This window comes from Brassica napus, chromosome C9, assembly GCF_020379485.1.
Source record: "Brassica napus cultivar Da-Ae chromosome C9, Da-Ae, whole genome shotgun sequence".
Classification (NCBI taxonomy): Eukaryota; Viridiplantae; Streptophyta; class Magnoliopsida; order Brassicales; family Brassicaceae; genus Brassica; species Brassica napus.
In genome coordinates, this window is record NC_063452.1 from 39,804,489 (window position 1) to 39,818,317 (window position 13,829).

The 13,829-nt window shown below is 40.5% G+C and overlaps 1 protein-coding gene across 1 annotated transcript; it reads left to right on the forward strand.

Annotated features, from left to right (window-relative positions):
• Positions 1 to 237: 237 nt before the first annotated feature.
• Positions 238 to 1,071, forward strand: LOC125592656. Its single transcript, XM_048767986.1, has one exon. The coding sequence runs from the start codon at positions 238 to 240 to the stop codon at positions 1,069 to 1,071; it is 834 nt and encodes a 277-aa protein (XP_048623943.1).
• Positions 1,072 to 13,829: the final 12,758 nt, after the last annotated feature.

Below are 13,829 nucleotides of genomic sequence, written 5' to 3' on the forward strand. Positions count from 1 at the left end.
AATATACTCCACTTTTTTATTCCATATCCCACATGAAAATACTCGTAAGTGTATTATCCAGCGAGGTGTGTGGCACGTCGATGATTGTCTCCTCTTTGTATATCCTTGGAATCCAGTAACCTCTTTCAAAATCCTTGAGATTTCTACGCTACCGGTATGAGTTACTCTTAAGAACATCCCGGATTCATGCTTCTCTAGGTTAGGCATTAGCCACATAGCATCAGGTTTGGGGGAACGATGTTAACACACAAGCCACACTTAGATCCAACACTTATGGGAGAAGCAAAAATTTTAGTGGAAGTTGAGTTGGATAAACCATTCCCAAAGCTAATTGCTCTTGATGACAAGCAAGGCAATATATTTTTAGTAGAGGTTGAATACTCTTGGATTCCTACCGCTTGTGATAGATGTGGAGCATTAGGCCATAAGGAGAAAATGTGCCTACAGCTTCCTAATCCTCGTGATGCTGCTCCTGTTACTAAGGAACCTCTTGACAGTAATGAAGAGATCCCGGTGGTTGATATAGTTACTTTGGTACAGAGCTCAGCCAATACACTTGTGGACCATTTGGACCGTAAATCATGCTCCCCATCTGCTCACCAAGCGCATGAGACTCTAGGAGAGTCTTCGATTGCAACACCTTCCGAGGTGGCTATTGCCACTCCATTCACCAAATCACATGAGGTACATTCTACTTCTTGCTCAGAGATTGATGTCACTATCCCTACATTAGCAGAAGCAAGTGTTGCTCTCTCTTATTCACCTATTATGGAAGTCATTCCATCACAATCTATCATTTCAAAGGACCCTGAATCTTTTATAAATGAGCAACAAATTGTCCACACAGCTCAACACACCCACATTCCACAACAATTCTATAGGGAACCGGAGACCCCGATAACTTATGAGAAAGGATCTGGTTTTGAGGTGGTTGGAGCGTCCTCAAGTTATAATACAACTAGAGGTGGGAGGACAATAAAACCAACACAAAAAATGCAAGAAATGGAATGGACGAACGTCGGTGGAAGAGGTAAAAAAGGTCATCGTGGCCGAGGTTACAACAACCACTAGTTTATACATTTATGTTTCTTTTCTCTTAAGATTCGTTTGTGGATCTTCATCTAGGGTTCTTTAACTCTATGCTTGTCGAAAACTTTAAAAAACTTATGAGTTAAAAATCATACTTGTATTTCTTTTCTTCATTTTAATTGAAAGCCTGTTACAAAAAAAAAAAAAATACCCCATTAAAGACTACGTCAAGTAGAATATTTAATATAATATAATATAATATAATACATAAATTGTTTTTGAATATATTTGTTAAAATTATGTTCCATCTCTTACTTTTACTGATTTAATTATTCTTACATGTACTAAGAATACAATACTTGTTATACTTATAATATATGAAATTAACCTAACGGCACCATACAGATGAAACTTAGTTCATTAGTATTATTTGTTTGAGAAATATGAAGATCTTAAAGTTTTGATCAAGAATGAAGAACAATAATTAAACTATGAATTACATAAGATAAATGGTATGAATGGTGACCAGGGAATGGCGAGGAATAATGCATTTCCTAACGTTCCTAAAAAATATCACCATTCACAAGGAATAATTTTTTTTTCTCATTCCCTACCATTCCTTTTTTGTAGAGAAATAAAGAACAAAAGTATTCCTTGTTAAATTTGAGAAGGAACAACCATTCACTTTCATTTCTGCAATTTTATTCCTTTACATTCATTTTCTATTCGTTTCTCTTGTTTCAATGGTCAGCAGTCAGACCCAAAGTTTTCACTAATTAAACTCTCTTAAAAATAGATTAATATAATACGCTATATATCCTATAGCAAATATGATGTTAAAGATTGGTTAAGCAAAATATGTAGAATTCTATCTTAATCATTACTTCTACTTATTTAATAAAGTTCAAATAATTGTATAACTTTAAATTGAAGATTCATACGTCAAAACATGACAAAGAAGCAAAATTACCTAAAATTATGGTGAATGTGACAAATAATCAAAATCATTTCTCAAATAATAGATTAGATAATAAAATTCTATAAAATTTGGTTCGAAGATTATTTATTGTTTTTAGACTTTATTTTACAACAAAATAAAATACAAACAACCAATTAAATCAAGATTAACAATAAATGACACATAATCAAAAATCTCATACACATTATTTGCAAAGTGATTTCACACATGTATTCTTTACAATCACTTTCACTAAAACATATGACATGGCATACTAGAAACTAGGTGATTACCCCCTCACATGTGCAGAATAAATGTTTATTCTAATAATTGTTGAATACTAACTTTGACTGTTCAGCCATAATTATATCATGTCAAACTCTCTCTCTCTATATATATATATATTAATTTGAATACCTATTAAATGTGATTTTTACACATATAGTTTTATTATCATTTGTATTTTATTATAACAAAAAAATTAAACTATAGATCATAAAATTTTCAATGTGAGACTTTTAATAGTTTTCGTAATTTATAGTCGATTTTAAAAATTCAAAATATAACATATACGAAAAAATCTAAATTTTTATTATATGGTTAATATGATTATTTAATTTATTTTAATAATATAACATTAAAAATAATGGAAGATATGTAAATTGTTATCAAATTTTTATTATTAAAATCATTAATTGTCAAATATATATATATTTTTTTTGGTAATTCCGTAACTTTTATTAAAGGAAAAAAAAATAATAATTGTAGATTGTTAATTAATTTTATGGTTAGTTTTTGAGAAGTATATAATATATGTTTAATGGACCAACATACTTCTCTAGAGACTTTATGAAGCAATCTTTTCATGACACATGTCATAGTTAAAATGTTGTAAAGCTTATCTTTTAATATATAAAGGGTGATGACATGATTTCTAGTTAAAGTGATTTTTATTATTGGTAAACATTTTAGAATATGGTAATAAATCATATATTATTATTAAACTAAATGTATTTAAATATGATATTAAATAATATAATAATAGAAATATAAAACATTTTACAAATTTTGAAATATTATTTAAGTCTATTTTTTATAATCATACAATTTTTATTACTAAAACATGTTTCAAAAAATTTAGCAGTTTTTTAAAAATAAATAAAAAATTTTAATTGTAATACCATTTGCTTTCTTTCGATATCTACAATTTTATAAATTGTTTTTATTTATTTTATTCTTATACAATTTTTAAAACAATTTATACAAGTTGATTTAATATATATTAAATAACTGAAATAAATGAAAATATATCTAAAATAATATTTTTTATTTTTTATCTTAATTTTATTATGTTTAACTAAATAAAAATATATATTAAAATATTTCTATAAAAGAATAAAATTTAAGATAATAACATAATTTTATTTTTAACTATAATTTAATTTATTTTAAATACTGTTGCACATGGTGCAAGAAAACATCTAATTACATAGAAAACTAAAAGGCTTCTTTTGTTGTTTTAAATAATAGGTGTGAGTATTATTAAGAGACCGGGTGAGAGCAGAGACACCATTCCAAGATGGCTGTACAAAACAAAACTTAAGGCTTTTCTCAACACCTCCAACAACTCGGAGCATGCACTCGTAATCGCTCTAATTAGATAGACATGTACACCTTGCTTGGAGTATCTGTTAAAATCGTTCATGTTATATTCCTTGTAGTTAAGTAATCAGTAAAATATTATCATATATTATCAACGTAGAGGAGCTGCTGACCTTGAAGCTCAAACACAAGTGGAGAGAGACCACTCCACCTTGTAAGCTATTGTAACAACCTACGTCGTTCAAGTGAGATTAGAGACTCTAATGCATTTTTTTGCATCTAACTGATATGTATTTTTACCTCAACTTCTTGTGGAGAGACTCTTACTTTACAAGGAGCATAAATTACTGTTTTTAAAAATATTGGATTTTCTTTTCTTTTAAATACATGTGGAAAGAAGGCAAGTGTAAACCCATAATGTAAGGTTTTTATATTTTTAAAATGATGTTGTCAATCTTTGTAAATTAAAAAATGTGATTTGTTTCTTTGTTGATTGTAGTTTCTCCTTGAACAAGGATCTAATCCAAACGCACAAGACAACAAACTGGATACACTCCACTTTAGTGTGTATGAGTCACAATGTAGGAACCCCTTTTGTATAGGTATCTTTGTTTATCACATCTTTTCTATTCATTTTCCACTATCTTTGATTTGAACTTTATATTGTAACAGGCTCTCATCAACCAAAGAGATCATCTCAAAGCCACATACAACATGGGAAGCATCCCTCTCTATGTGGTATGAAGGTTTGGTGACTTGGACAGTCTAAACGCATTCCTTGCTGATGGGGCGGATTCCAAGAATGAAAATGATAAGGGGAATTCATCAAGTACTTCTAGAGGTGTCAACTGGGCGGGCTGACCATGGGCCAGTCCAATTCATTTTGGGCGGGTTATAGACGTGCCCAATTAATAAATGGTCCAACTGGACAAAAGACCAATTGGTACATGGTCTAATTGGGCGAAGACCAAATGGACAATGGGTGTCCATGGGCTTACTAAAACACATTTTCATGAGTTTAACAAAAGAAAGCATAGCTTTACAATTTAACCCAAAAAACGGTTTTATCATTAAAATAAAAAATTAACGATTTTGGCGGAAAACATAATTTCACAATTTTGACGGAAAAATGTATTTCAGAAATTTGGCGGGAAAATGCAATTTCTCGGTTTTGGCGGGAAACATAATTTCTTGGATACTGCGGAAAACATAATTTTTAGGTTTTCGCAGAAAAAACTCAATTTTTCGGTTTTGGCGGCAAAACACAATTATTCAATTTTGGCGGGAAAACACAATTTTTCGGTTTTGGCGGAAAAACACAATTTTTCAATTTTGGCGGAAAAACACAATTTCTCGGTTTTGGCGGAAAAACACAATTTCTCGGTTTTGGCAGGAAAACATAATTTCTCTGTTTTGGCGGTAAAACATAATTTCTCTGTTTTGGCGGTAAAACGCAATTTTTAGTTTTAACGGAAAAACACAATTTCTCGGTTTTGGCAGAAAAACGGAATTTTTCAATTTTGGCGGGAAAACACAATTTTTCAATTTTGTCGGGAAAACGCAATTTCTCAATTTTGGTGGGAAAACGCAATTTCTCAATTTTGGCGGGAAAACACAATTTCTCGGTTTTAACGGGAAAACGCAATTTCTCGGTTGTGGCGGGAAAACAAAATTTCTCGGTTTTGGCAGAAAAACGCAATTTCTCTGTTTTGGCGAAAAAAAAACAATTTCTCAATTTTGGCGGGAAAACGCAATTTCTCAATTCTGGCGGAAAAACACAATTTTTCGGTTTTAACGGGAAAACACAATTTTCGGGTTTGGCGGGAAAACGTAACTTCTCGGATTTTGGCGGGAAAACGGAATTTCTCGGTTCTGGCGGAAAAATGAAATTTCTCGGTTTTGACAGGAAAACATAGTTTTATAGTTTTGACAAGAAAAAAATACTTTTATAATTTTCTAAAGTAAACATAATTTGAAAATTTTAGAAATAAAATATAAACTAATAATTGAAAAATAATTATAAATATTATTGGGTGTCCATGGGCATGCCCATTTGGACATAGTCTCTATTGGTCTTGGACATTTGTTTGGACCATTGTCCAATATAGACCACCCATTACTGCCCAAAACTGAAATGGTCCAACTGGTCAAGCCCAATTGGGCCCTGGACGGACCATTTGACAGCTCTAAGTACTTCCATACATTTGATTTTTTTCTCAGTTAGTTTCATTCTACTTTCTTATAATCATTTTTGTATGTTATTCACACAGCTTCTACATAGTTCAGTTGAATGCAGCATTACATATGTTGAACTCAATGTGTGATTGCTGAGCATTTGATTGAGGCTAGATATGTTCCAAGAATCATAAATAGTTCTTGAGAGGTAATCAAAAATGTATTTTGATTTTGTTATTTATGTTTCGTCATACCAAAATGTTCAAAATTTATGTTGAGATGATATCACTCAAATTATCCCAATGAGTGATTTTAGTCTCTCAAATAAGAGGTTCAATTGTAGTACTTATGGATCGAATCAACAGGGAGCAGGGGCACACAATAAACTATAGAAATCAAGGTTAAGCTAGGCAAACAGTTTAATAAGCAGTAAATAAATAGAACATGGTTGAACAAGGCAGTTGTTCTATTGATTGGTTGAGGTTTGTAAACAATAAGATGAAAACGCTAGACTTAGGGATTTATCAATCAAGAGATTCAAAACTATAATTCAAGGATGCTAATGGTTTATAGATTCAATTCTACAAGTCGATTTTAATAAGTAAGCAATCCAGCTTTCGCATGCAATTGCTAATCAGACGTCTAAGTCCAGTCTCAGCTGTCGCTTATTGACTTGGAGCGAGCGTCGATCGATGCTTCCTCAGACAAGCATTAACGACCTAATCGATTAAGTTCAATTAGATTCCTAGATCAACTCGCGTATGCCCCTAGGTATCTGATCCAGCAGAGTTTGGGTTCCGTTAATTGATTGCACTTTCGTGTCTCTCAACTATCCTATGATTCTAGGTTCAAACAATTAGTCACACTGTCGTGCTATCCTAACTATTCCAGATCCTAGTATACAAATCACCCTGGTGTAGAGATCTATAGATAATCTAGCAATCCTAATTGATTATCAGTTTGACATTAAGCTCATGAAATCCCTAAACCTAACAATATGATTACTCAGACATAGAAGCAGTAACACAAATCATAGTCTAAATAATAGATAGATAAATCAATGGTAAAACCTGTTAGGGGATTTTTGTGTACAAGCGATCCGTGCTCAGCTTTACGGAATGATAGGAGGAAGGAGACATGTCGTTGAGTGTATTCTCTTGCTTCGATAGTTGATAAACCAGGAGATACTGCTCTTGGGATACTGCCATATGGGTATGGGCCAGTATATGTCGTCGGTGCCTTAGTAGCAGCAGGGAAGATGGGTCGTTAGGCGGGGGCCGCCTATCGATAGTGAAGATCGCAAGGTCCTCTTGATCTATGATCGATGGTTCCGACTACCAGAGTCGGACCTTGGGCGCCTCCTGATCTGTAGTTGATGGTTCCGGCTACCAGGGTCGGACCTTGGGTGACTCCTGATCTATAGTTGATGGTTCTGACTACCAGGGTCGGTCCTTGGGTATCTATACGCGGGACCATGGAAGGTGTTTGGATTTATAGCTGCATCCTTCAGTGAGGATTTCCTACGTACCCTTCAGTGAGGGATCAAGCCGTTTGTAGTTCATGTATATGGAGGCGCGTAGCCTAGATGGGCACGTAGCCTTGGGAGCACGTGGCTCTAGTGGGCACATGGCCTAATGGGCATGTAGCCTTGGGAGCACGTAGCTTTGTGGGCGCGAGGCCTTGGGAGAACGTAGCTCTGGGAGCACGTAGCTTTGGGAGAACGTAGCTCTGGGAGCACGTATCTCTGTAGGTGATAGGGGCCATCTGTTCTAGGGGGCGCATGGCCGGAATAGATGGTAGACCCGTCGATATACTGCAGTGAGCATGATGTGTCAATGTGCTTCAGTGAGCATGGAGGGACCCTGCTGATGAGCTGGAGATCATGGCCTGAACCAAGAAGGAGAGTTGTAGACGTGCTGCATTGAGCATGTAACTTCATCTTGTTGATAGTAATCGCCGGGATCAGCCTGTCATAGGCGTGTCGAAGAAGAAGGTCTTCTAGGTGTGGAGCTTTGCCTTGGCGGCTGTGGAATTGTGAGCTCTGGTCCTGGACGCCTCAGACCTTTTTCTTTAGGTTTAGAGACCTATATTTATAGTGGAGGTCATCTGTAGGTCGGTCTTGGTCGGCCAATAGAGTTAAACTCTTCCATATTCGGAAATATGGAAGGATCCCTTTATCGGAATATTTCCATTTTCTGGAGGAAGGGGGTGGTCCCTGGGACCGGACCTGAAGTACTTTCTAGCGGGGACCCAAGGCATCTCCTAGCGGGGACCCGTAGGCCGGTGTCCTACCTGGGATCTGGAAGAATTCAATACCTGAGTATCTTTCCAACAAGGACCCCAAAACCAAGGCCGGAGGCAGGACCCTGGAAGCCGGAGGCAGGAACCCGAAGCCGGAGCTGGAACCCGGAAGCTGGAGCAGGAACCCGGAAGCTGGAGTAATATCTTCATGGAATATTTTTCCCTAACAGTGTGCCCCTTATTTTCTGGTTTCATGTTTGAAGGCAAGAAATAACATGGTTTTCTTCATAGGTCTTCGTGAGTTGCACCGTAGTATCAAGTTCCTCGTTGAGTTTGGAGTAGGACATTGGCTCGTAGCATGGGCCATCAAACTTCCTTGTCGGTAGTGCTCAGATGTACTTCCGCTCGGTGTGAAAGGATTTGCAGCCTGATTGGAGATGTATGCCCTGGAGAATGGACAAAAATCTTTGATCCCATGCAGACACGTGGTAGACATGCTTCAATGGGCATTTGTTTGGTTTGTAGTTGTACCCTTGATTCCGATGACTTCCTTTATAAAGATGAGACGTTGCCCCCATGGTGGGGATTGGTCGGAGTTGGCCGCAAGTTAGATGGAGAAGCCGGGAACGTCCGCATAAGGGGTGATGCTTCTTCTCATACCCCAGATACTTGTGCTGCTTCTGTAGCTATACTCGGCCTTAGTTCAGGCGGGACTTTAGTTTGCATTTCTTGAGGCTCTCTAGTTCCATGAATCGTGTGGAGGAGTGTATGGGTCAGGCCCATGAATTCTGAGAGGGAGAATCTTGGCGAGAAACTGAGGATCATCATGCTTGATTCCGCTGGCCTTGCTTGCGCTTCTTGGGCTTGTAAAAGCTGTAATTGACTTTCATTCAGGTCTTTGTGCCAGTCTCCTTATTGCGTTTAGCATACTTGATGCTCCTTGAGGTTTTGATGTTGTAGTTGTAGCTTCTTGCCTCGTCTCGGGATTGTACCTTGACTTTTGACAGGGGGGGGGGGGACGTTCAGTATGTTTGTCTTGGTGCCTGGAGATAACCTAGTTGATTCTTGGTGCCGGAGTAGATCTCTTGGACATGTTGTTTGCGGCGGCCGAATAAAGAAGGTGGAAACATTAGTTGAACTCTGCCCTTGATTCTTGGCCACTCTCAAATATGTAATATTGCAATCTGCCCCCGGAGGTAGGCCACAATCGATGCTGGGATGACCTGGCGTCGTGCTTTCATGGAACCCGGAGGACCCTGGGCATGCTATACCAAAATCTGAAGGTTTAGAGATACATCCTTCTGAAACTCATGGCTCGTGGATGCGATTCTTCATAAATTGGAGGTTGTATGGACTTTCGTCCAGGAACCCAGAGGCTGAATGGACTTTTGTCCAGGAACCCGGAGGCTAGATGGACTTTCGTCCAGGAACCCGGAGGCTGGATGGACTTTCATCTAGGAACCCGGAGGCTGGATGGACTATCGTTCTGGAACCCGGAGGCTGGATGGACTATCGTCCTGGAACCCGGAGGCTGGTTGGACTATCGTCCTGGAACCCGGAGGCTGGATGGACTATCGTCCTGGAACCCGGAGGCTGGTTGAACGTTTGTCCAGGAACCCGATGTTTGTGTGGACCTTCAAGGGGACCCTCTCGTATATTTTTTTTGACTCGAAGTCGCCTCCGTCGGGTAGACCCTCGTTGATTGTTAGGTAGGCTTTTTGGAGAAGTGTCTTCCTTTATCAAAACCTGGGAGCGTCTTCCAATGCGTTGTATGGCTACAATTGGGGAGACTTAAAGACGGAACCATATGTGTTTGGTTCGTGAACTTGGAGTATAGGGATGCTTCACATTCCACCTTCCGTAGATAGGTTGCTCGTGAATTTTCCCAAGAGATAGCAGGTCTCTCTTATGGACCCGGAGATTCAATAGCTGGATCATGGGATCGAACGGAACCGTGGAATTGCATCAAAACCCAGCGATGTTGTTGGGACCCAGAGGTGTCGTGGGGATCCGAAGGTCGATTCTGGAGCCCGGAGGCTGCCCTAGACCCGGAGGTTGCATTTTAGATACTACAAGAAAAACTTTGAACCCAGAGGTTGATAATAGATTTGGAATCCGGAGGTTGAGTAAGGACCCGAAGGTCGTATTTAGGATCCAGAGGTCGTTTTGAACCCAGAGGTTTCTCTGGACCCGAAGGTCGTTTTGAAGCCAGAGGTTTCTTTTGGACCCGGAGGTCGTTTTGAACCCGGAGGTTGCTCTAGACCCGGAGGTCGTTTTGAACCCGGAGGTTTCTTTTGGACCCGGAGGTCGTCGTTTTGAACCTGGAGGTTTCTTTTGAACCCGGAGGTTATTTTGAACCCAGAGGTTGCTCTAGACCCGGAGGTCGTTTTGAACCCGGAGGTTTCTTTTGGACCCGGAGGTCGTTTTGAACCCGAAGGTCGTTTTTGACCCGGAGGTCATTTTGAGCCTGGAGGTTGCTCTGGACCCAGAGGTCGTTTGGGAACCCGGAGGGTCCTTCAGACCCTGAGGTCCTATTTAGGATCGGAGGTCGTTTTGAAGCAGGGGTTATATAAGAGCTTGGAGGTTTACCTTTTCCAGGCCCTGAGATCTTTTCAGGACCCGGGGACTGCTTGGAAACCCGAAGGTTCTTAATAACCCGGGGGTTCTGATCTAATAACCCTGAGGTTATCTTTAGACCCGGAGTTCATAAGAACCTGGAATATTTGGTTTTCGCAGGGACTGTACTCCGCCTTCCTAGGCAAGACTACTACCGGTACCTGTTCGGATTTCGCATTCTGCCGCTCGGAAGCTGGCCACTATCGAGTTCTTATGCTGTATTCTACTTCTGTAGGAAGTCACTAACAGGCTTAGAGGGTGATGGTGTGGGTGTTATGACTCAAGTGCCAGGCTTCGCTGCTTTCCACGTCTGGAGAAGCAGGGTTTTAATTGCTCCATGTATTTCACAGTACTTTTGCAATAATTATACCATACGTTCCCTGTATTGTGTAGCACGTAGTGTTTTAATACATGTACTTTTCATAATGGTACTCTAGGGACCCCGATGTGCCTTAGGCTGCACAGGGGTTTTAGGTAGTTTTGACAGCATACTCAGGCTTGTGCAGATCCATTCCTGCTTTATGTCTCATACCCATTGTCGCTCCCCGTACAAACCCTGAGTTTGAATACAGTAATTTGCGTTTGTACTTATGCCTCCTGCGTTGTTGCAGGAATTGGCATGTTTCGTACGATGCTCCTTGCGTAAGAGTAAGCGTGTAAGCTCCTTATGCAGTACTTTGCATGTTATGTAATATGCTTCCTCCCTGAGAGTAAGCGTGTAAGCTCCTCAGGCAGTACTTTGCATTATATGGATTATGCTCCCTGCCTGAGAGTAAGCGTGTAAGCTCCTCAGGCAGTACTTTGCATTATATGGAATATGCTCTCTGCCTGAGAGTAAGTGTGTAAGCTCCTCAGGCAGTACTTTGCATTATAAGTGTTTCGTATCCCGCATGGGAGTAGGCTCATTAGCAGGAGTACTATATTTGACCGCCTACTATGGCTTGTGCTAGCCCATTCCTGCGATTGTCAAATATTTTCTATTGCAGGGGTCGAAGCCGGAGCGTCTCTCAACAGGAACCTGGAGGCCGGTGTCCTGCTCGAGCCCTGGATGATATTTCCCAACCATTTTGCCCCTTATTTCTCGATTTCGTCCTCGAACTCGGGAAATAACATGTGCACTCAAGTCAACCGGAGTTTCTCATTCTCAGCAGGCTTCCTCTGGGCAGGACACCGCTCTAGTAATCCTTCTTTCCCAGGTTCTTCTTAGGTCTGGACCGTGTTCGAACCTGGGGGAGAACAAATATCCTGGGGATAGACCGGGTTCTTGTAGACGTTTCCAGGTTCTAGACTTCCTTAGAGATGACCTGGCGAGATTCAAAACCTTGGTTGCATTCCATTGGATGTCGAGACTTATTCATGGGGCTCGTGGCCTGAAGTAGTTCTCTCTGCTTGGTACAAGACCTGATAGAGAAACGTTCGATGCTTCAGTGGGGATCAACATCAGCTTGTCAGTGGCAGGTCCCTTGGGCTTCGCGTGAACAGCACGTCGCCCTGAAATCTCCTTTTCTGGGTTCTTCTTAGGCCTGGGACAAGTTTGAACCTGGAGGAGAGTCGATTTCCCCGAGATAGACATGAGTCTAATGGATATTCCCAGGCTTGTGCCTTGTTTAGGTCGATTGACCTAGGAAGATTCAGGATCCTGGCCTTGCATGTCGATGGATGGCAAGATCGTACGTTTGGCTGGTGAAGATCACTTGTATCTGCTGAAATCTGTTGTAGGTGATTGCCCAGCTCTGGAGCAGGAATTCTTGATCCCATATTTGCATTGTAGTGATAAGCGAGATCTGTCTTCCAAGCGCAGGACCTCGGTGGCACATAGCCACATATTTCCTGGATCCGAATGGCACATGTACGGGGCAAGGAAACAAATTTTTGATTTACTTCTTGCTTATGTGCCCCATGATTGGATATCAGCCGGAGAATGATCTTCTGAATAACATACACCCTGACTCTAGGATGGAGAAGTTCTGTTCTAGGTAGTAGTCGAGTGAAGACCGCGATTTTCTCATTCCTTCTTCGGGAGGAAGAAGACCCTTTGTTGAGGCGTGGAGGCCGATTCTTTGTCGTACTATCCTGAGGTATTGACGTACATCGTGTAGGAAGTCATAGTCCCTGATGATTCTTCTCTAGAATCTAAGGCTCTCAAGGGCTCCATGTTATGATCATGTAGGAACCGTAGATTTATCCTTGGGAACCTAGGGAGGGGGGGGGGGGGGGTTCCGAGGAATTAATGTTCTGACAGGGGAGGATCTGTAGATATTGCACCCGGAGGTGAATCTTCATTTTTCTGTCTCAAAGCCAGAGTCTCTATTGACTTCATACAACATCGCACTCAGTCCTCCAAAGATGGACCATTCTCTATGTCGATTGGACGTGGGCCAATGTCGAGATTGTGCTGGTTGCCTTTTGCTGATCCATTCAGGATGTCTTCAGGCCCTTATAGGGCAGCTTCCTTGTTCCAGAACTGTTGTGGGACTCGTGGTCCTGAAGATTATGGGGATATCACCCTGAAGCCCAGAGTTTCTTAGATGTAACCTCCTGAAATATGGAGGTCGTGGGATTCACCCTCTTGGAACCCGGAAGTTCTGGCATATATCCTACTAAAACCCGGAGGCGGTAGGACCTATCCTCTTCAAACCCATCGGTTACAGGGGAAGCAACAATACTTATTCGTCCTTGAGCTTGGATAGCAGGGGCTGACACGACCTTTTATGGCCCGAGTCGAAATTGACCCGGAGGCAGGAATGGACCAGTTCTGGAGTCGGACTCGTTGTTTGGATAAAAGGTGTCGATCCGGCTAAGGATGCTTCTTCGCATGGATTAGCGTCTTCTACTGCATACTAGGACGTAGTTAATCCATTCCTGCTGCTTATCTTCATTACATATTGCTTTGCTCCTATTCCTTGGATCTCCCCCTTTTGTAGATGTCGTGTAGTGACTCGTTCTAGTTGTCCTCTGCCCCCGCTTGGGTGAGCCATTCTCAGCGTTTCACGATGTCATTTAATGATGCGTCCAAGCTGTTCTCTTCCCCCGCTTGGGCGAGCCACTCCCAGCATTTTCTGGACGTCACTCGATGACTTGTCGCCTCTTCTTGAATCTCCTTTGCCATGGGCATGTTGATGGGATTTGTTGATATGTGTTGCCCCTTGGGTTAACGCTTAGCTCATTTGCCCATGCTTTCCTCGTGGTCGTGTCTTCTTCAGAGGTA

Excerpts from the sequence above, each read along its gene's own strand:
- LOC125592656 (XM_048767986.1), top strand. The coding sequence starts at position 238 with ATGTTAACACACAAGCCACACTTAGATCCAACACTTATGGGAGAAGCA.